At 41.7% G+C, this 24,392-nt stretch overlaps 1 protein-coding gene across 1 annotated transcript; it reads right to left on the minus strand.

Annotated features, from left to right (window-relative positions):
* Window positions 1-21,195: 21,195 nt before the first annotated feature.
* LOC104072306 (chromosome unknown open reading frame, human C7orf25) lies at window positions 21,196-24,265 on the minus strand. Its single transcript, XM_009585475.1, has 2 exons — window positions 24,219-24,265; window positions 21,196-22,764 (listed from the first exon to the last, which is right to left on the minus strand). The coding sequence occupies exon 2, from the start codon at window positions 22,746-22,748 to the stop codon at window positions 21,480-21,482; it is 1,269 nt and encodes a 422-aa protein (XP_009583770.1). The 5' UTR covers window positions 22,749-22,764; window positions 24,219-24,265; the 3' UTR covers window positions 21,196-21,479.
* Window positions 24,266-24,392: the final 127 nt, after the last annotated feature.

Consider the following 24,392-nt stretch of genomic DNA (forward strand, 5'->3'; position numbering starts at 1 on the left):
GTATATTTGCAGATCAGCCCTCAAAGGTACCTTTGGCAGAGGTATGGAAAGAACCCTGGTTTGAGACAGATTCAGCTGTGTAGTCATGACACCGAATCTTTGTCTTCCTCATGTTCCTGCCAATTGTGGCAACAAATTAAACAAATTTCATACAGGTTGCAAACAAAAAAAACAAAATTATTATTCACCCCCCTCCCCTTCACATCATGCAACAAATGAGTTCGATATCCCACAGTAAAAATAACATGTATTGTGTATTTAAATGATAGCATTACAATCAGGAGTCAAAGTAAAGTTGCAAGGATAAATTCTGACATCTCATAACTTTTGACTTTGCAAACATATTAACGTTCTATGAACACAGTTTTCTGTTTATAAGTTTCCCACAAAATAAGCAAGTCAAAAATGCCAAAGCTTCCTTATGCAGCATCATACCAGCACCTATAAGAGCATGAAATTCAGATGCCCACAAGCCACTCTCACTTGAGCTACCCAAGGAAGAGAGCAGCAGTAAAGAATCACCTCCTGCTAGTGCTGCAGGAGGATGAGAATGTGAGTTTCTCAGCCATTTCCAAAAGTCAAAGGTAGGAGTTCTGGGTTCTGCCCTGAGTGCTAATCCAGGAGTTCACAGACCTCCTACCCGATGTCTCCCACCATCCAGTTCGGCTCTTCCACAGGGTTACCTCCAACCCGTCCCTGCCTCAGTCCTTTCTGAGATGGGGACACAGATTATTTTTCTGGGGGTGGAGGTCTTTTCTTTGCCAATCCATACCCTTTTCTTTGACATTTTTCCCAATTCTAATTCAAATTTCTCCTCCAAACCCTCAGCCAATTGCTCTCAGTTCACTTCCCTGGACTTCCAGCAGGTGAAATCAAAAGATGGATACAAAAGTGAATCCATCAGTGAATCTCCAACTTGAGAACAGAGTAAAGTTCAACTGATTCACATTGCTTAGATATGCCCACATAACCATGAGATAGTCTTTCAAAAGGAGAGTGACAGCAAGGGTAAAGCCTGGGATTTGGGCACCTTCTGGACAGCCGAAGAGGGAAAGAACTGGAGACCAAAAAAACCACAGTCAAAACAGTTTCTAATAAACCTGAAAGGGGAAGGACAGAAAGTCTCCACTGCTTTGGATAAATCAGATGCTTACAAATCAGATAAGAATGACAAGCACCCCAGGATATCACCTGAACATTCATCTTTTTTTAGTTATTAATTACAGAATTTGTCTCCAGAAAGCCCCTAAAAACTGTGTTTCCCATATACAAGGCCTCTGATCCACATGGGTCTAGAGCAGCTGTTTGTAAAGGGCAACTCTATACAATCAGCATGTCTATGGTGTTGAATGCAAATCAACAAGAGCAAGAAGAGAGTCTTATCCTGAAACCTACCCCTCGCTCTATTTGCTCGATGGAGTGTGCAATTTGACGGTTGCAGCTATGGCAACTTCATGGCTGGCTGCTGCCCCTTTTGGTGGATACGGTCTCCATGTCCTACCTGTGTGCTCCCACCATCTCGTTGGCACTGGCAGTCTTCTGTCTGTCTAGTTCCCTGAACGGTTTCAATAGAGGATCAGAGAGCCTTGCAGTAAAGCAAGGGTAGAAACACGCCTGTGATGATGCGAAACAGGGGAAGCAAGACTGTCCCTTTGGGAGCACCTTCTTGTATCTGCTTACAAACATGCTATCAGACCAACCCCTGAGTTCCATTACAGTGCCTGAGCGCTTGCGATATATTTTGTGAAACCAATAATGTAGGATTATTTCAAACTATATTCTATGGAGATTTAAAACTGGGCTTTTAGAGCTCTACTAGAATGCAAACTGTGATTAAAACCCACCAAGAAGGCCTACGTCCAAACCTTCAGTTCCACTTCCTAAATGGTTACCAAGCTTAGCCTCTCTTAGCACAGTATCAGAAATAAGAAAAAAAAAAATATCCTTGTTTGACTGTTTTGTGTATATGGTGGACTTCACTCAGAAATGCTGGAATAACCTTATTGCTTGTAAATTTTCACAGGAAAAATACATAGCTTTTTTTATATAATATGAAAAAGATTGAAGGGACGGTGTCATAATTCCCACTATATGATATCGTAGAGGAAGTGACATTTGTAAAGCATTTCTTCATAGACACGAATTAATAGTGCCTATACTGTCCTGTTTGCCTGACTTAAGTGTCCTTTTCTGTTAAAATACTGGTGCCATTAACACATAATGAGGACCTGTCAAGGAGTCAGATTCTGAAGCCCTTATTCCCCTTTCTTTTGTTCGCATTCAGGGATATTTCCCAATAAATTTTTCAAGTTCCGAGAATTTTCTTCGAGCATAATTGCAGCAAATTATGTAATAAATTCCCCTTTAGCCGTGTTAAATTCAGTGAAACTAGAATAGTATCCATGTTTTGGCCCAAAAAGAACAGGTCCGACTATAGACAAGAAAGTCTTCCTGTAGAGCTGCAAGGAAAAAAAAAAGTTAAAAATAAGTCTAAGATTTTAGCTGATTAAACATTTGCGTGACTTCATGGGGGACTCCAGATCCGCCCCTGATGTCAGTGAAGCAGGCAAAGCTGCCACGCTGGGACCCTCCAGAAGCCAACGCTGTGCACAATTTTTGCTTCAGTATTCATTTGTTCTACAAATCTGTTGAAAATGTCTGGTGTTTTCCCCTGGTACTTCTGAGGAAGAAAAAAGGGATTCATAATTTTCCAGCACAGACAGGATTCACAGGATTTTAAGCATGTTAAGTAATTGATGCTGTTGAAAAAATGGTAGAAGCCAGGGAAATACACAAACTACACTCCACCTCCGAGTGCAAGCTACAGCTAGCTACGGTACTTAGTTCCTAATCAAGAGGTTGCTAACAAATCATAACACATGTAGCCAGGACTGCCAAGTCTGAGCCTAAGTGTCAGGGCTCAGCCACGACACATTGACTCATCGTGTTACCTAAAGTATCGTCCTTATAAACAGCTTTAGACTGTCTTTTGTGTACATGTGACCAAGTGTAACGGAGTGTCAGTAGAGCAAATGCAAACAGCATGGTCTTCCATTAAAGCAATCACATACCCAGGCGCAAAATCCAGGACTCTGAGACCTCATGCGAATCTGAGAGTCCCTGGGGAATTTGGGTTTGATGAGAAATATATATAAATATTATAATCTGTGACAGATATAATCTTGCTCCACTATTTTCCACTTTATTTAAAAGGAAAGCTACCTATTTTGTTCAGCCCCACAGTCTGGAAGTTACAAAGATAAAAGGACCTCTCAGCACAAGCAAACTGCAAAACATATTTGAAAATAAATTCGTAATGACAGTTGGTATTAAAGAATTTATTTTCAAATACATTTTGCAGCCTGTTCATGCTGAGGGGTGCTTTTATCTTTTGAACTGGATGCTGCTAGGCTGAGCAGAGATGAAGAGTTTCCTCTTAACTCTTTCAGTACCACACAAACAGCAGAATCCATCAGGATTTTCTTATAAGTACTTCTACCTGCATTAGACAAACATTGCATTATAGGGGCTCAGTTTCTAGTCCCAAGAAAAGAAGCAGATAACCACAGCCCTCCTAGCCGATCATCTGACACCTACTTTTAAGTCAAAGAATACTTCCTCCTTAATATAGTCCCTTAATGCTTTTTCTCACAGATTGCTGTGCTAACAGTGCCTTTCTGGTTAGCCACAAATCACAACAGCTTTACCTAAGCAGGCACACTGCTTAGGACCAGAATTTCCCATCTCCCCGGTGGGAGTCAGCATCTTGCGTCACAAATAGCTCCTTTGTTGACAAGGGAAAGGCAAGCTCTGCCTCCATTTCTGGCACCCATTCCGCTTTGTGTGCCTTGATCTTCATTGCAACTCAGTTGCTCTTAAGGTCACAAGATAAACCCAGATCGCTGCTGAACAGTGTAGTCCATCCTCCACACCTCTGCCTTCCTACAGTCACTACTATCCTTTCCCTTTGGGCATTCACACGGCTGCACAATGAGCCAGGACGGAAAACAAATCCAGCAGAAATCAACCTTTTTGTTTTGAGTCCTTTTTCAGCAAAATAGTTCCGCTGGCTTGTCTGACTGCATAGCCAGACAAATGTCACAGAGGCAAAAGTTAGAGGGTGGGAACAAGAAGTCAGGCATAGGGATGTGCTGGAGAGCTATTCGCAGCATTGAGAATGTATGTTGGATTTAAAAAGTAATTGCGTAACTGCAGACTAAAATACAGGTATAATGGAAGTTTCGATATCAAATTCTAAGAGCCTAAAGAAAGTTGGGATGTGGAAGAATATACAATATATACAATATACCTAGCAGCATGAACCACCTAGAGGCTGCGCCGCCGTGCAAACCTGCCCATTATTTCCATTCCTGGCCTCACGCTGTTAAATAGGGAAACTGGATGTAACCGAACAGTGGAGAACAAGAAGGGCCTAGAGAGAGACAGACCCTTCTCGATGTCACTGGAGTTTAGATCAGGCTGTAAAATGTAATCCTGCCTCTGTGAAAACTCCATTTCTCTTCCTCTGTGGGCAGAATGAGGAGAAAGGGAAATCATCTGAAGACAGGACCTAAGTAGTAAAAATTACAAGAGGAAGAAATTCTAAAATATTAATTTTTGCCCAGCTTGCTCTGTCTCGGGGGAAGGGGAGAAGTCAGAAGAGGTATTTTGGATCACTGCATCCAGCCCCCAGTTATCCCCATCAGATCACATAATCCCTTTCATACACCTATCAAGTCTCATCTTAAAAAAACATTTGTTCTTTTAGTTCACTATTCCCCACTGAAGGCTTTTGCAAAATTGTCCTCCTTTTCCCTTTTCCAGTCTGAATGTACGTAAAGCTTTTTATCCCTGTGCCAACACCTAAAACAGCTCTTCAGCTGCAGCGTTTACCCTCCTGACGTGTTCATGAGTGGCAAAACAGGTCACCTCCTGCCTCGTGTTTGTCAGGCTGAACAAGCCAACCTCTTCTAGTCCCTTCTCGCAAGACAGACTTTTCAGCCCCGTGATTTACCAGGACAATCGGGAACGGAGGGAGCTGGTCTAGGGAGGCTGTAAGTCAGCAGTGGGCTGCCTGAGTGCTTAGGCAGAAAGGCTCTTCCAGGGAGGCATCGGGGTGCGAGCTGGCAGGAAACCACGCGGACTGCCCAGCCTCTCTCCCTGGTTTCTGTCAAATGTTTTGACACACTAACACAGCAACGTTGAATGTTTCAGTCCTGGCAAATTAATATTTTCCAGCAGGAAAGTATTGCACCCAAAAAACTCAACTGGCTCCACAAAAATTTTAAAACTTCTTAATCCCAAAGGGAAGTCAGATAAGAGGGAGTGAAATTTATCAGCTCTACAACCCACCTCTCTACTGATGGTAGACAAATAGTAACAGAAGCATTTAAAGAATCAAGACTGACTCAACTAATACCTACATTTAAGGCAGGAACAAGCAACAGCAATCCCATTGAAAACCTTCTGACTATACAACCAAAGACAGCGTGAAAGAGATAGCCAATAATAGGTTCTGTACAGTGTTGAGACCTTAGCATGGCCTTTTTGGTAAACATCCCAAAAAAGATGATCAATGACTTCTTTACTGAAACATCCCTCATCTCCCCAAATAAAAAAGCCTTTCTTGAAATATAGTACAAATCAGGGCAGTGATTAGAAGATGGATGACCTGCATCTTACAAGAACATCCTGATGAGAAGGTCTCTTACTCATATGCTGAGAGTGGCAAAGGTTTAAAGTAACCCTGTTCTTCCAACGGGCTCACTATGGATTAACAAGGTTTCACAAAACACGTGTTGAATATGTGAAAGCTATCCCTTTAACTGGTTAAACATCCAGTCCTGCATTCACAAAGATATACAGCACATACCGTAACTGCAAACTGAGCAGGATCCATGGATATCCAAGCCCACATCTAAGAGAATAATGAAGATGCTAAAGAAAGCTCTTGCTTGATCCAACAGCTGCTGTGCTCAAGGGCTGTTGATATGGAAAACTTATCAAGAGTGATACCAACAATGAAGTTATGAAGTTGGAGCAAAGGCACGTACCAAAAAGGTATTCATGGAGAACCAAAAATGCTGGATGAACCCAATTTACTGGTGTGATATTTACCTCAAGAGGACCATTCTAGAAGGAGAGGAAGATGACGACTTTGCTCACATAAGATTAAAAAAGGCAGAAAATATGAGCTCTGGCACTCCTCACAGCTGCTTTTATTGAAGTTGATAACATGGCTTCCTTTAGCTTTAGTAATACTGATTCCTAAAAAAGGGAAAACAATTCGTAATAGAGCACGCTTCCCTGATACAAGAAAGATCCTCCTGTACACGACATCTATGACTTTGTTATGCTACTCACAAACCATTTTAAAGCATACAGTGTATTTCTGAGCAACATTTCTGTTTGTTCCTCTCATGAGCAGAAGTGATATTCTTGCAGGTAATGTTGCTGTGTTGTATTAATATTGCCAGCACTTGGTGTGTCATACAAAAGCTTAAAAATTATATGGGGAGCTACAGAATCTTGAAACATTTTGAAAAAGTGACAGAAGAAAATAATAAAATCATTTTGTGTTGCATCTTCCACGTTCGACTGAGACATGTTCTCCATGGCTCCTGCAGAAGAGCTGAGGTGCCTCTGCTAAGCACTCTCCCATTTTCTCAGAACCTGCTAGAATTAGGATACTACAGTGAACACCCTTTACAGAGCAGGCGAGCTCTGGTATCTGTGCTGCTATGGCACTTGTTTTTTTCCATAGATCCTTCACTACATGAAGCACTCCATTTCAGAAAAGCTCCCAAAGGCAGTGGGAAGCTGTGACATTACGGGGTCAAATATGCTGCTTGGTAAGCCAAAGATCTCAATGGTTGAGTAGGGTCACATTATCTCTGAGTAAGCATTTTTGCCCTCTGGCAGAAAGCTGAGAGCCTGAAGTTTTACAGATAAGAAAATACTTCTATCCACTCCATCCTGGCAAAGTTCAGGCGAGCTCCTTCCCTCCTGACTTCTTTCAGATGACTCTCCGTGGAAGGGAGACTAAAGCTGTCTTATGGAACAGTGACAAACATGCGTTTAGAAAACAGTGACAGGAAAAACAGACACAGAAAGGAAAGGCAGAAAGAACATGATGTTGTTGGGACATGAAAGGATGTGGAACAAGAATACAAAGTAGAGCATACAAATTATCGTGTTGATAAAAGCAGGAAAAATACCCAAGCCTGCATCTCCCACTAAACACACTACCAAATCGATGCATCAGCTAATCCCATTTGTCTGCCTTTCCCCAGCAGAATGCCACTGCAAACTGCACATCTGCTTTGCTGGCTCATACTTTCCTGCCTGTTCCCCGATGCCAGTCCCTGGCACTGTCGGTAACTATGGACAAGGCTGGGTGACACGAGAGTTTCCACTAAAGGGAAGCTCCGAGCGCACTTCTGAGCTGTAACCCTGCAATCCACAGCTCTGCCTGGTGCTGCCAAGCCCACTAGTGCCAGAACCTGCACAGGGGCTCTTCTGAGACAGCACTATTGTGTCTGGCCTAAAACTGCCACCATCAGCTCCATGTGGACTAACTACTGCCAATTTACCCTTACACAGACAAAGAAAAGAGTAAGTACAACCCACCATTTCAATTTATATCTTTCCAGTGAGTTATGGAGTAACCAGATGAGATCAGCTGAGGTGACCAAGCGGCTCACTGCCACTGACATGGCTGTGCTCAGCCATGTGCTCCCATGCTTCCCTGCTGAGGCTCCAGTGCTCATCTGACTTCTACTGAGGTGTTTTAATTCTTCAGTCTAGCAGGAAAAGAAAGTTTTCTGCCACATCAGCAAGTTGAATCAGCTCCCCAGAAAGCAGTTGAGCACCACTGGTAACACAAATGAAAGCACAGGGGCACAGAGCAGAAGGGGAGAGGGAATCGAGACTGTCTTTTTGGGTGGCATCTCTGTTTTGTTAGTTAAACTGGTTGAATGATCTTATATTATTTTACCCAGGTTCAATCCATGGAAGTCGCAACCCAATACGATTTAAACTGCATCAAATTACACCTCTCAAAATTAAATAGGAGCTTCTGTAAAGGTTTTTATATCAGTTCAGATGTAAGAATTCAAATTTACATAGCCAAAATTAGAGTACTCCCCAACAAAGGGCAGGAAAAGTAAAGAAACATGTGCTCGGTCTTCTACTTCTCTTAATTCCTTCAGTTGGTACAATTAACAGAAATTCGAAGTGAATTTCTTAAGCAATGTGGAAGCTTTCTACAGAGGAATCAAGGGCTACACAGCTTCATACTGCTCCCAGCTTACCGCGTTCTTATAAACTGAAAGACTGAGCAGAAAAGGCAAGGTATAAACAATCTTCTCTGTCCTTACAGCTTTAGAGGAGCTGCCTCTTATTTATCTGCAGTATTTTCATTACATTCATCTAATAGCGTTACATTAGGTTACATTACCTAATGACTAGGTGTTAGTTAACCTGGTTGTTAAATAGATAGCACACAATTCTCTTTGGAAGTTGCATGAACCACTCCTAGGAGATGACCATTTAAGTAAAACAGAATCAGATCATTCAAGTAAAACAGAATCAGATCATTCTCTTCTACACTTGAAGCGGCTTAAAGATGCCTTACTTGAGCAGTTGGATATTCTCCTTACACAGTGGACCTCTGGGTTGATTTAGCCAGTCAAACATCAAAGCCAGCTCTGAAATGTCTTTAGAAATGAAGACACATGAAACAGGTGACTTCTGACAGCTTTTCTACAAAGAACAACTCTCCACCTTGCTATTGGCCATGCATGATGGGTTAATTTCTCAACCATTTCATTCATTTTCCCATCATTAGCTCATGGAAATCACTGTCATCAGATTTTAATAAGGCCAAAAATGTAACAGGATTCTAAAAACACTTAATGCTATTGGAGCGAATGAGACAACCCAAATAATGCCTACAACAATCAGAAACAAACATGGGGTTTGGGCCTTCCCAAACACCTCATTAATGACAGCTAGAAAGAAGGGCTCTCTGTGGGCAAATTATCCAGTAACAGCTTACTACATGGCTTCTTTACCATCCCTGTGATAAAAGTGGACCTCAACTTTGCGCAGAGCTCAAGTGAGGATAGCAGGACCTGTTTCAACTTTACCACTCCTGAGTTACTCTACATTGAACTGTAGACATGGCCTACAAAGAACACATACCCAAAACACCAATTCCTTCTGACCTACCAGAAGTATCTTAACTTTCCATAACATCTTTCTCTCTCATGACCTCCTTCACCTCTTCTTCATGGGCACCCCCCACCCACCATCTCTGGAAAAATTGAGATAAATACTTTATCTCGAGACATCCCTGAGAGGTAGCAGGTTATCATTCATTCAATCTTGTAGTCTTGTCTGTGCCTCAGTATCCCAAGTGAAGTGATAAAAACTTATTCACCTTTATAAACTACATTGGACTTCTGGGGAAAAAAGTGGCTGAGTCCCAAGTAGTGCTGAAAGCCTGGCCTGAATCACAAAACATTATTTCAAACAGTTATATTTAGAGTTTCTGATATGTAACTCAGCCTATCCTTATCTATACACAAAAGATCCTGACTTTATATTTTTTCCCAAATTCTCCAGAAAAGGACAAGATTTGCCTTATTGAGAAACCAAAACAAAAAAAAAAATGTAGCTCCATGAAGCTTGCTGGAACGTTAAGCACTAAGTACAGTCCATAAAACTCTTCTGTGGAATTTGACTCTGAAGAAACAGAATCTTTGACTTTCCTTTTCTCCCAAGCTAATCTCCATGAAAAAGAAGAAAACTTTTTGCAAATACAAATAAAGTACCTGAAGGGACACTACCACAGATCCTTTTCCCAAAACATAAATAGTTATATCTGACACAAGATGCCCTAGGGCACTTACAACATTCAACTCACAAGAAAAGAATGAAATAGTCTTAGCATCCTTCACCTTTCCAGAAAATCTGGTCCTTGCTGCTAACAAAAAAATTGCTTGTTTTTAAACCAGTAGTTTCTGTCTCATGTTGTGCAATCTAATCTCACAGGTCTTTAGCACTGAGTCTACTTGTGTAAATTAAACAATTTCCCAAATGACCTCCTTTGGTAAGATCGCAATACTAAAAATTATTCTACCTGAAAAGTATTCTGCAACACCTTAAAAAAAACCCAAAACACAACAGTATAAGAATTTGGTTATTGTTCAAACAGCAATGAAAATAACCAGCTACATTTGGTTTTAAGTGTTCTGCAGCTGTTTCAGATACCCAAATTAGGATCGACATCTTTCCCTCCTACACTAGTCCAACAAAGGGTACTTGTCAATATGTTTAACGTAACCCAGTCTGACCAAGGATCCACCTAGCCTAGTGCCCTGTTTGCAAAGGTGGCCATAAGCTGATGCCCAGAGAAAAGTAAGAATTCAGAAGAAATCTTTATATTATATGCATATAAACACATGTAATATGTCAGCCTCCAACTAATACTCCCTCACTTTCCAGCTATTTATGAAGGTTATCAAAAGCCAGGCTTGACAGTGGTACCCAACGGGAGGACGAGAGACAACAGGCCTAAGTTGAAACAAGGGAAGTTCAGACTGAATGTAAGGAAACACTTTTTCACCATGAGGACTGTCAAGCATTGGAGCAGGTTGCCCAGAGAGGTTATGCAGGCTCTGTCCTTGGAGGCTTCCAAAACTAGACTGAATAAAGCTCTGAGCAAACTGGTATGAGCTAGGTGACCCTGCTTTCATCAGGATGTTGGACTAGAGACCTCCTGAGATCCATTCCAAGCTGAATTATCCTATGGTCCTATTTTTCATCTGAGGATCTCTTGGGCTGGATGTTGCTTCCATGTTACCCTCAGTTTTACTTTTATATGCAGTCTTCTCTTAGGCCTGTGTAAACTTCTGACAACTAGTTCCTCCACCATCTGACAAATAACGTCCCTCACTTTGATCCTAGCTCCACTGAGCTTCATTTCATGGCCCTGGCTTGCTTTCAGGTGAAAGAAATACAAAAAACATTAGTTGGGGAAGAAAATAAATACATTTTAAAAAATTATTTTAGTATCATTTGTTCACAATGTTCTTAGTACATGAAAATCCTTTTAATAAATACCCTGCACTACTTTCCCAATTTGGAGGTGAGGGGGAAGGGAGGCTACATACCACAACTTGCTTCAGTTACCATTACTTGCTGTCAAAACCTCTTAGCATTGTGCCTGCCTGCACAGCACACCTTTGAAATACTTGCACTGGACTGTTAAAATGCAAAATAAGTTTTCACCTCCAGCCATTGCACAGCCACAGAAGTGTAAGAAGGAGGAATTGCTTGTCTCACGCCTACTGGAGTTCCAGGTGCCAGTCTCAGTCTCAAATCACAGCACCTGGACCGAATGGGTACAGAGAATGAGTGAAGTTGTCCCTTCACAGAGATGGTATAAGGCAGTATCATCACAACCTATCCTGCTCCAGGGATTAGCAAACAGCTTCAGTCACTACCACGTTTCTATCAGGTATCCTTCAAAACTCTAAATCAGTTAAGGCAGAGTTCACTTTTATTCTCCTGACTAAAGATGCTCTGTGGATACTTGCACAGCTTTCCATCTTCTACACACAAGTGAGCCGAACATAGTGTATGAACAGTTTGTACAAATGTGCCTCGTATACTGTAACCTTCTGCATTTTAACAGTGAGACCAAACATCTTCCACCACCCCACAGAGGAAGGTGGTGATCCACGTCCATAGTATTAAAGTCTTATTTGCTTCTCCCTAGGAGGCCAATATCAATCCATAATCTGGACAATTGAGATTCAAGAGACCACAAGGCTAAGAGGAACCACTGGATAATCATACCTAGGGGTTTTTTTAATCCCTCAGGTTTTAAATACCACTCAGTTCCCTCAGAGTAAGTCCAGTGATTGGTACCTAAATCATTAATTTTGTTTTGGCATCAAGCCACAGTCTCTGGTTATGCCTCTGTCCATGCCACTGATGACTGCGTTAGGACCTAGCATTTTTTTTTCCCCTGTGTAACTACAAACTGTAAATCACTCCTGTATCCTTCTTTTTGATAAAATAAAGACTGGGCATCTGAAAGGATTTCTCCCTTCATAGGGAGGGATTTTTTCGAGCAATAAACATTTATGGTTTATTTCTTCACTCTCTCTATCTTGGTTATATTCTATAATGGATGTTAATATTTGGACTGAGGGCCACGTTCTAGAATTTGGGGAAGGAAACAGTTGGAGAAAGACTTTTCCAGGATGGAGCCTCCATTGCTTAAGTATGGCTTTTATTTCTTCATCCTGTAGACGTAACTTGCCTTGTTGGCTGGGGTCTATTGAAAAAAATGTTATATATAAACCTGTAACACACCTCTGTCCTCACCATTATTTATTCGTCAGGAATCTCATCTCATTTGTTGATTCTTTCAGCAATGTTAACTGTATTTACTTTCAGATCACCGAAGATGTTGAATAGTGACAGGCTCTTTCCAAATTTAGAAAAAAAAGAACAAACACCAAAACCCTAAACAGTAAGAACAACTCCTACTCAAAATTTATCCCTTGATTACTACTTTTTGAGATTTCTCCTGAACAACTCTTAACAATATGACTGGCAGCAGTGAAAAACCAGTGAATCTAACTTTGTGTCCAGACAAACAACTAACCTGCAACCCTGCCTTAAAATGTTTAAATTCACTGCTTCCAATTTATTAGAAGCTGTAACAATGAAACAAGCAGAAGAGATCTGGGAAGAGCAAGATGGGCAACTCTGCTCAGTGAGCCTTGTGAGAAGGGAAAATAAAGACCTTAGAAACAAATTTGAGATCCACTGAGGGAGTAACATGACAATTCGTCTTTCCTTGTACAGTAATAACTCAGTAGGAGTAACAGAATCTGCAGCATATGTTTGCTCTTCCTTCACAAATAGCAGGTCCACCACCTCATGAAAACAACTGTGTGTTAGAAAAACATTTTCAAGAATGACAGTCTTAGTCTATACTGAGGAATCTTGCTTATTGCAGATAGTTATCTGCAGATTTCTGACCCGTGCATCATGCTGTTACCTCTTATAGATGAGTCAGTGACAAATTCTTCCATTCACATTTGAAAAAAAGATGTTACACATCAACCTTCAATTGAAACTACTAACACAGGAGAAATCTACTGCAGCAGCCACGTATCTGTAGGTGTTCATCTGTAGGGCATCAGGTTTTCTTTTTCACTTCAAGAAAAAAATAAAATCCTCCTGTTGCACCAGAAAAAGCTTGATTAGAAGAATAATGCCTCAGGCAAACCCTAGAGGTAGAAGCAACTTGAAAGAAACACTGTGCTGAAAAACTAAGTTGATGCAATATTAAACAAGTGAAATCAGGGAAATGAGAGGGGAAAAAAAAAAATCTTAGCACGCCAGATTCTGAATTCCTTTACGTTGATTTGACATTAATCTAATTTGCTAATTATTGCAGAATTGCTAGTTATAGCAATTACACCACTCACTCATACGAATGTAATATACAGAACCAGGCCCACAGTTCTCTATCTGCATCACAGAGAGTTGACCACACAGACCTGAGGTCCACTGCTCCCCCGACGGACCCCGAAACATAACTAACCTCGTTACATTCGCCACAACCTCCAAGTGCGTTGCCATGACCCACTTCCCTGGTTAGTGGTGAGCGGTGATGGGGAAGGTCATGGGGAACGGCATCCATGCAAACAGAGCATCTTTTCTGCATCAGAAATGGCCCTTAGAACAACGATTGTGCTTTGCTGATTAAACCACACAAAGGAGCTGGCTCCCCTCTGGAGATTTGTCTGGTTCTGTCCAAGCCTTTCAAATGCATCACTTTGGGGTTGAGATACTGCCTGAGATATCACAGGCTAGATACACACATGCACAAACACACAAGTTTTCAACAATGAAAAAGGAAGGCTTCCCAATGAAATGCTTCCCAATCCAGCCTTCACCAAAACATCACAGTTCTGTCACACTATTATTATTTCCCCACAACACAGAAGCCAGCTGCACATTTTTTAGTCACATTTCACCTTTCACCTGTTATCATGAGGCACGTTCAATTTGTCAAGTGTCATATCAAAGGATTTTTGAAGATCCTCATTCAAAACCAACAGGATCAATTGCCTTGAGGAACCAGCATTGCCAGAGGCACGCAGTGACACCACTGTCGGTGCTACTGCAGTCTGGGGCCACCACTGCCCCACCTCTCTGCCCCCAATGTCCTTTACTGCTTGTGGTAAAGGTTATCTCACCCTGTAGCAAGGGGCAGGAACTGACAGATTACAGTCTCTGACGGGTCCTAAATTCATTTTGAGAATGTAATTTGGATGTTGTTTTTGCAACCTGTTATTTTCAGGAAGATGCCAAAGCATGCAGAGGTATGAGCTTGCCTTTAAATACCCAGGGCTTTCTGTCCGCTACGTACTTCAAGTTTCGCTCCAAACGCTCGTGCTTGATGTGGCATTTAGCTAACCATGCTGAAAAAGATTACAATCGTTTCAGCACTGCTGGCTCTGATTCTGGTCGATCTGCTAAAGGCACAAGGTGAGTCCAAAACATATTGGCAAATCAATCTTTGTCAATTTGAAATAAGATTCATGTTCCAGAGTGTACTTATTCCCAGATTTATTTTTTTTCCCTCCTCAAAATCCTACTTGGGCTCTCTGATCCATAAAAGCAACTATGTACATGTTTAGATACCCCTAGAAGTAACTTGGCTTTTCAAACCATCCTCCTCATCCATGTAAATTCCTTTCATTTTATTTGTAGGTACCCCTGTTACCCCTGTGCTTGAGGCAACGAGTGTGGAGCAAAGTAGAGATCCCAGCATGCAACCAAGCACAGACCTTCCCCTGGACTACAGCAGAGACCCGTACAAGGAGGAAGGCATGGAGCAAGTTGGGAACACCGGAGTGCAAGAAGGCGAACAGGCCACTTGGGAGCTGAGCGGAGAGCCAAGTACTGAATCTACCCCTAAGCCGAGTGTGGAGCCAAGCAAAGAAAACAACCCAGGAGTCAACCACTGAAATATCTGGTAAGACCCATTTTGTCTTTGATTGTCCATGTTATTGTTATCTCAGTTTTGTTACTCCAGCACTCTTACCTTTCCTGCACTAATGGGACAAGATGTAAAAAATACTGCTTTTCCTTGGAGTCTATTTCCAGCAGCGTATCTGGCATGCTAGAGATCTAGCCACCTTCTGCTCCTCTCCTCCTTCCAAAAACATAAATAGATTGCTAGTAATGGAGAGGAAGGTGAGATTCCTTAAGACAAATTGTGTTGTTATGGATGAGTGCATTTTACAGCTGTATGTGAAGTAAGGAGGTCGCACCTCCCCTCTCCATGAAAGAGGTTTCTCTTGTGGATTTAGTTAATGCTGGCTTATAATGCACATTCTTAATGTGGGGGAAAAAAAAAACCAACACAAAACCAAAACCAGATTTATATGGTGGAGTTTCATTGTTATGAAGGCCTGTGGTCTGCCTGAGTGACATTTCACTCTGGTGAACCTCATCTCCATAAAGATGGGCCAAATTATTCCCTACAGAAGAAAAACCTGAAGAGGAGTCAGCAATTCAGTGACTGCAAACCAGCAGAGGGTCTGTCATGTCATATCATCCATCCATAGGGAGCTCTCACCTGCAAGGAGGTTGTGTGATACATCACCCAAAGATCTCATCTTTAACAGTGTTATATTTGAAGGCTCTATCTTTTGCCCCTTAAAGCTATCAGCAGCTTCTCCAGAGCTCACAGCAGGGCACAGAGCATGTAAGGGAATATACCACAGAATTACTTTCCTGCCATCCTCACCAACTCCTGCCATAGTTCTAATCTGGCTAGCAAGACAATCTGACACTGACTTAACCTTCCGTATTCCTTTACTCTTGTTCACATCAGCTGCCTCATCTTTTGAGAGCGTTTTCCCTTGAAAACATTTCCTTCGAAATGTTTTTGCTTTGTTTCTCCCACTTACTTCAATGGCATTTAGGACTATGTCTGTGCTAGGAAAACTGGAAATTATAATATCATGTCCAGTGTGATTTCAGAAAATGGAGCAAGCCCTGAAATTAGTCAGCACCATACCACCAACATAACAAGGAAGCGCTACGGTAGAATTTCCTGAGCTCACTATAAACTATCACCTTCACTACTGTTACCACCAGAGCAGTGTTTAGACCTCAAATGCTTCAGTAAATGGATGTGATAAACCTCAGCAAAAAAATACTATCAAGCACTCACGCTACTCATTCCTCTAGTCCCTGGATTCTGGTACCTACACTGCAGTGTAAGCTTCTGTGCCCTGTATCGCCATGTTTCTCACTAGCACAGTGAGCTGCTTTATCATGCACTCAGCCTCATTAATGAATAAAAGGATACAGCTTCATTATCAGATGTTGTTAAACCTTTTGGAGTTTTTTTTGTTGTTGTTTGGTTTTGGGGGTTTTTTTTGTTTTTTTTTTTTCCTTTTTTTTTTTTTTAAGAGAGGAATGTCTTACGTAAGACATTTTAAGTGAGGATCTTTTAAATGGACAGAAGGATCTTCTGAACAATGAAGGCTTGAGGAGGGTTTTTTTTTTGTTTTCTTGTTCTTTACAATAGTTTATGTAGGAACCATCTTAATTTCCATGGTGTTCCTAGGAAACAATTCACAAAGCCCCTAAGTTGCAATTCCAAGCAGTTCTGTCACTCAGTGTAATAGTTTTACATTCACTCTCTTTGTTTTTACTCTAGAATAAACTGCAACATTAAATTTTGATGGAAAAGCAACAGCCACACGTACCTACAGAGTTGATTTCACCACAAAAGTTTGATTTCACATACATGCAGTGCCTGCAGCAAGCTGGATGGCAGAGCAGTTTCCAAAACTACAGCTTGCAGGAAAACTGTAACCATGGCCTTCAGTTCAAGAACGCCATCTAATTCTTGCTTACTTTACAAGGTTAATTAGTAACAGGTGACCTGTGCTGTTTTGCTTGCATAATAACCTGAAATAAAGAATGTCATTGCAACTACATGCTTTGTCATTATTGTAAATCCCTTCCTTGCTCCACTTTAACAAAAAATACTTTAGGGTATTTTTTTCTAGGTCTCTTCTCAAACTTACTTCAAACAACTGATGCTTCTGTTTTCTTGTTTTATTACTGTTGTGACCAAATCTACGTTCAGTTTGCAGGAACGAGGAACAGGGTTGTGAAAGTATTTTCAGACAGGCTCCAGAAGACTTCAGCAGACTGCTTTAAGTCTTCTGGACTTAAGAGGAGGGGAACAGTTTGAAACACAAAACACTATTTAGCCCATTAACCTCCCAAAGAATAAAACTTTTACACAGCTGTGGCTGCAACATACAAAACCACCTCTGAGTGTTTTCATGGCTTGCAGGTACAATGACAAGTGATTTATCTGCAAATTTTGTCAGCCAGAACAACAGTAAGTAAAGAACATACATAGCTGTATCCAAAAATAAGTTTGCTTTTGACAAAACCGTAGAAGACAAATTAGAAACATGAATGTATTAACAACTTAACTTACTTATTTATTTCTCATATAATATCCAAGTGCTTTCTACTGCCTGGCATCGATCACAGCATTCCTTGTTTGGTATTCTTACTGTTGGAGCAAAGAGAGCAGGCTGAGTGCTGCACAGAACAGAGATGCTGGCTCTCCTCGGAGACTATGGAACCATACAGAGATAATGCAAAATAAATTAAAAGTGCCAGAAGAACAAAGTTCTCCAAAACAGTTTAGGAATCCATCTTTGCCAAGGAACTTAATGCTGAAAAATTTCATTAAAAAAATAACCAAACAAAAACCATTGCAGCAAGTGAGATGTCTTCATATCCTCAAGTGCCTGGTACAGTGTAGACAAAGCAGTTGTGTGATATTGGAAGAAAGGATAAGCAGTCCTGGATTTCCACTTTTTTCAACTTAATTTCAGACATAATTTGGTATCTTCTAATTACTCAGTTGTAAAGTCATAAATAAGGGAAGTCCAACATTTAATCCCCCATTTGTAAAATTAAGTAGAAGCTAGCTAAATGCACTAAACCAGAACACTGGTTTATATATGTAGATCACCAATATCTTGGAAGGCAATATAAAAGCCACCAAATATTACAATCAAAACTCTTTTTGGTTCCAAGCCATCATTCAGTTTCAGGTTTCATCTTATAAAACAATTCTTACTGTCTGCCAGCATTGCACTTTTGTTTGACCAATAAGCCAGAAAATCACTGAAGGTAAAAACAGCTTTAAAAAACCCCCAACAAACAAACAAACAAACCCGGAACACCCACATTCTGAGCTTTTTATTGCACCATGCAACAGGGAGACACAAAAGAACAATAAAAAACCCTGAAGTCGCACAGTAGCGCACAAATAATTTCTAGAGTTTCGTATTCCTAAAATATTGCTCATATGATTGGTAGGAATTGGTAAGAGAGAGAAAATGGATTCAGTAACAAATACTGTGTTGGGCAAAAATGACTGGTAATGAAGAAAATCACCACACGATGGCTCCCGATACAGAGGCTTTTAAATGGAGTTGCATTTAATGTTCATACAAAACTATCACTACAAAACAAGTCAGCTAGCTAGCTCTGCAGCAGCAGGAGTGAAAAAATACAGCAAATGGAGCTCACCCACTTCTAATCTAGGCAATACAGAGGTTACTTGCTCTTCGCTACTTTCTCTGAGTCACCTACCATGTCAGAGTGCGGGTCACTCATGCCCTCTCATCCGTGGTTTGGAGAAACCTCTTTAGAGCGTGCCCAAGAGGATACTCAAGAGTACTTAATGGGATACAGCAAGGGAAATGATGGAAACCCACTTCTTACAGCAAGAAGTGAAATGAAGCAGCTCTCTCCCATTTACTCATTCAAAACCCTCATCAGGGTAGAAAGGCTGCAAGCAAATTAAAAGTAACTTAAATACAAAGGATTAGTTCTTAAAAAGCCATAATGAATTACCATGCATAAGTGCACTGTTACCATGCACTTAGCTTTAAGTATCCTGCAAGACTGTAAAACAGATTAATCAGTGATAAATAGTAAGCTGTCTGTTGGGACCTCAGCTTTTAAAGCTCTGAGTTGCAAACAAAGAGAACCCCTCTCTCCCAGGTTGTTTGTTCATAAATTACTCACTAGGAGGTTTCTTGTACCTTCTTTCAGGACTTCTGATACCAAACAGAAACACAGTTTTGAGACACACGGTTCATTCTTATTCTCCACAGATGGGCCTCTCCCACCTCTACTCCCACACCTACTGCAGAGCAAAGACATCACACAGGTGTCCAGAGTAAGACCTCTCATGGCAGAAATGAAAGGCAGCTTTCCTTCCAGCTGTTTATAGCACTGTAACATTTCACAAATATCTGTGGTTGTGATCTGGTAAATCCATCATACCATGACAAAGCACTATCTCCCTAAGCTCCTCTATGATGAAGCTTGCGCTGTTAACTACTAAGGCAGACTTGCATTTCTGCAGCACAGCCAGTATATTATTTATATCGTTTCCTTGCGTTAGTCCTCCTTTCCCTTCAGAAGAACTGTCAAGAAAATTAATGGATACAGTGAGGGATGTATCCTGCCATGAGGCTTTGTTACACAGCGTTAGACTGTAGGAACAAGCTAGATGTTCTGTTAGAACAACTCATCAAGGGAGACGTGTGAAACTGGCAGGTAGAAGACTTGGAGCAGCAAAAACCAAAATCCAGTTCCACCCATCTTAACTAAACCCCATGAACTACCTCAGTGATCAGCAGAAACAAGGGGCAGGTGAAGAGAAGACTGCCCTCTGCATTGTTAAAAGTTACAGGTAAAGATATGCAGCATGTGGATCCTGCTGACAACTAACAGGTTACTCTACAGGCATAATAAGAACAGAGCAGAGCAAGAGTCATACCGACAAAAAGCACGCTTTTGCTCCTTGGAGTTAGGCTTACTCAGCTGGAAGAGGCATGCAGAGTGGTTTTGCTGGCATGCCAGTATCTTTACACCAGTGCTGGAGTATACCAGAGTACTGGAGACAGAAAGAAATAGGTAGAGATTATGGCGAAGGGCAGCGCTGCACCTACTTTGTACTGTAGGAAGAAATCTAGAGTGGAGTGGCAAGAGGCAAGGGAATGTTCTTTGCCTGAACTATAAGCTGCATAATAATGCTATCTTGTTGAACAACAGCCTATAAAATATTCAGTGGGTATCTCTTTCACTGGCCTGATAAAATCTGTAGCTCAGGGCCAAGAGGTTCACTCTGACATCTCAAAATTTTCCACTAGGAACCTGATGCAAATTAACACCAAACAGCAAGTGCTGTTATTACAGCATACGGAAAAACATTAGAAACACTTCTAAAACAGCAACTCTCTCCTGAGAAAAAAAAAAAAAAACCAACAAAACAAACAAAAAAACCCCCACCTGTTGTTTATTCTACACTTTGAGTAAAACCAGCAAGTACACCACCAGTGAAAAAGCTTCTCTCTAATATAGGGCAAACTAGCAATTAACAACCTACCCCACAAACCTCCTCCTCCACCATGCTAACACTAAAGGACCTCAGTGAGGCTTCATTTCAGGTAATCCACAAGCAACAGAGCCAAATTCTAGTTCACCGTGAGTCCTCAGCAGAGAGCTTGCTAGTATCAAGAACTACCTGGGTGCAGGCTCAGTTTAGGAGGATTCTGTTATCTGAAGCCTCAAGCTAGGTTTTGCACCCAGCAAGACTTCGCACTTGGGAAAAGGCTACAAGAAAAGGGCAGCAGATTTGCCTCCTTTGTCTGCTACCACTGGCTGTCCAGTTTGGCCCAAGAGTTACAACATATTAGTGCCAATAAGCTCCAATTTCAACTGATTTTTCCAGGAATTTCAAAGCTGTTGCCCAATTCAGTCTAACACAGTACACATACAGAGGTTCCTTTCAGTAAAAGAAGGAATGCTTAAGTTGGTTTCTATTTATGGCTACTAGTCAAGCCTTTACGAAACACCCAAAAAGGCATAGGTCTCTACACAAGGTACCTCTGAAGCAACAAAGAATTCAGTTGAATAGGATAGGTGAAAGAAAGATTTAAGTTCCACAGAAGTCAAGACTGAAGTCCATCTAAGGTGCTGAATTTAATCTCTCTGAAGAGGACAAAAATGACAAGGGAACCACAGCAACTGTGCTTTAACTGAACTTTTTAATAGGGATGGATACAATTAACATACTGTAAGCCAGTTCACAATTTTCACTGAAATCTTATTACCTTAGTGAATAAATTAATGGTCAGCTGAACAAAAAAACCCCAAGGATTGAGTAAAGATACCACAAATCCCTTGAGGAGCCCTTCCACTACTACAGTTACTGTTTTCACTGATACACACCCAAAAGTGTATTGTTACAATTCTTCTGTTTCTCCAAATGCCTCCACTGCAGCACCTGCAATATTTCAATGACTAACTCATTTAATGACTTATAGTCCATTATCAGGTGGACAGCTCTTTGGTAAAGGTGTGGCAACAGATTCTTTGCTTTCTGTCAACGCTCGTGGCTGATGGACAAAAACACTGAACCTGACACCTTGGTTAGCAGCTGCCCTCACAAAACCACTATTTGCGGTCATGGTGATGGCTTTTAAAGTGTCTCCTGTCCCAAAAATGGTTAGAGAACGGCTGTTGATTTTTGAACTAGCCACTAGTCCTAAGGCACGGTCAGACGGCTGATCTGGCACCACATTAATTCTTTTAACAAGCAACGCAGCTCGCTCTTTCTCCCCAGGTCCTCCCAGCGTTTCCAAGATGGACTGAAAATCTCTGACAGCAGATTCACAGGCAAAGAGCTCTTTCCCCTCCATGAACTCCTCCAGCTGAGGCAGGACTCTCTCCCTCCTTTCTTGAGCCGCTTGCTCTGTCAGCACTTTTTCTTTGAAGATGAAGTAGCAGCCACCATAGCTCAGAGCAGAGACATAGGTTATTAAGGTAGTGATGTCCAAGTTAACTCTATTGCACACATTTACTTTGATCTGGGTAGGAAAAGCAATGCTGGCCACTAAATTCTCCCGGTCTACTCTGGTCACCTGCAGGAGTTCAGGGCCTTCTTCATCTGATTCACTGGCACTAAGGTGCTTGCTTTCTGTAGATGGCTCCGCCAATGAGTTCACAGCAACAATGTCTCCTCGCACAGATATTCCCATCTCCTTGAGTCTCTCTGCCATAGGACTGGACACGCTGTTGTAGAACGCAAAGATTATGTGGGGATTGCTGTACTCCACTGGTTGCTGACGACTTGCTTGCAGGAAGTCCTCTGCCTGCTCAATGACGCTTTTGTCACCGTACTGGCCTCTCCCCAGCCAGATGTTATGCAGGGCCTCAGCCTTCCGACCGATGGCCTTCACCCACGTGTGACCCCCGTTTGCAACAACATCTACCACCAGTGTCTGTTTGTCTCCAAACCTGTCCTCATAAGCAAAGACATGGAGGACACTGACAACATCCTCCAGGTTCTCTGCTGACTGAATAATGGCTTGGAGATGGGTAAGGTTTGTACTCTGCAGATGGGATTCCTTAATGGCCACCTTCCCTGCCTCCACCTTGTGTAAGAAGTTTAGCTCAGCCTTTAGTTTGCCACATAGTTTTGCCCCACCTTCTATTCTCCTTTTCTGGGACTTGGAAAGGGCTTCCGCTCTCTTGATCAGTTCTTCGGCAACAGCAATTCTTTCACAAAGCAGCGACTGCACAGACATGTTGAGAACATTATTCCTATCAAGTGAAAGCAAAAGAGAAGATTGTTATTGCATGGCCAAGAATAAAGACAGTCGTCTTTGCAACAGTATACACCGGAGCTTCGCACAGATTTAGTGCAACAGCTACCAGTATTGTAAAGCACAAGCATCAGGAAACTCAGCACAAGTCCTACCAAAGAGTTTAATTCCTTTCCTTCGCCTCTGGGGATCCAACCTACAGCCTCAGATCTCAGTTCTCAGCAAGGGAGAACAGCAGCATTCAAGTCTCCACACATACCTCGCAAGTTTGTGGTTTTTTTCGCCCCGCATGTGAGCTCTTCAATGAGCTAGTCACTTAAAGAGATCTCAACTCTCACAGCTCATTTGCAAAAGGTGCCATCCAGAGCAAAATCAGAAATCCTATTTGCCATAAGCAAATCTTGCCTCTCCCTCTCACCACAGTTACCATTAAAATATAAAAGCTACCCACTATGCCTACAGACATACATAAAAATTGTGAAGTCTGGCTCCCATCAAGTATTTTAACACAGCATAGAGGAAGCCCATTGTATTTTACAATTATGGGTAGCACAGCTCTGTCCTCCCCAGCTTCCAACTTACACTGCACAACTCAGTGAATGAGCCCCTAACAACCTCCTGGCAAAGTTTCAACATTACACAGCATCATGACAGACTACGATTCATAACTCTAGAGCCAGAAGGATCTATAAATCTCTCTGTTTTCTAGTTCTACTAAAAATTTACTGTGCTGCATCCAGTAAGTCTATTCCTTCGCACCCATATTACTTCAGCATGTCTCCCTGAGGAAAGTATGATAGGAATTACTTAGCTGAATATGGGCTGGCTTTTAAAAATGTAGGATTCAATACCACAGCAAACAATATATTTTTTTATGACAGGCAGTAAATAGCCACTATGAATAGTGAAATTAATCGATTTTGACTCCCAACTGCAAGTATAAACACATGCTCCTCTAATTCTTACCTAAGCTGCATGTTGAAGCAAACTGGTATTAAAGGGGAAGACAAATGCAGCTTCAGCTGAAAACGAGCAACAGAATACGGCCTGGGTCCTACAACAGGCTCCACCAGTGCAACTGTGGAGCCTGGCTTCAAGCAGTTGAAATCACCTTTGCATTATGCACAAGCTCAAATACAGCTACTGGCCTAGTCAACATCCAACATCGCCAAAATCTCCCGTTTCTTCTCAACCAAAACGCCTAACGTCTTCCCACATGACCTACTGACTCTCTTCAGGGTCAGAGGAGGCCAGTGAAATCAGTCCTTCCCCCCCAAAGTCCTCACCATTGCCACAAGTTTATTCTTGTATGTAAAGCGATGAGTAAAACCCCACAGTTACTACTTTGGCACCTCTCACCACAGCAGCTTCAACTTCTACAAACATAAAAAGGCTTCAAGATGAAGCTTACTTCAAGTTTTTCAGTGAAAGTAAGCCCACAAACCCAACTACTTTTTCAGCACAACAACTGCGAGGCGGCCTCGCTATCAACCACAAGGCCTCAGAAGAAGAACTGCTCCTTAAAATGAGGCGGGGAAAAAAATACAACCCTTCACACAAACGTTTGCTGCTATAAGGAGCCCCGCGAAGCCGCTCGCTGAGGCGGACGCGGCTCACCCCAGCGCC

Source organism: Fulmarus glacialis, unplaced genomic scaffold (assembly GCF_000690835.1).
Source record: "Fulmarus glacialis isolate BGI_N327 unplaced genomic scaffold, ASM69083v1 scaffold12549, whole genome shotgun sequence".
Taxonomy (NCBI): Eukaryota; Metazoa; Chordata; class Aves; order Procellariiformes; family Procellariidae; genus Fulmarus; species Fulmarus glacialis.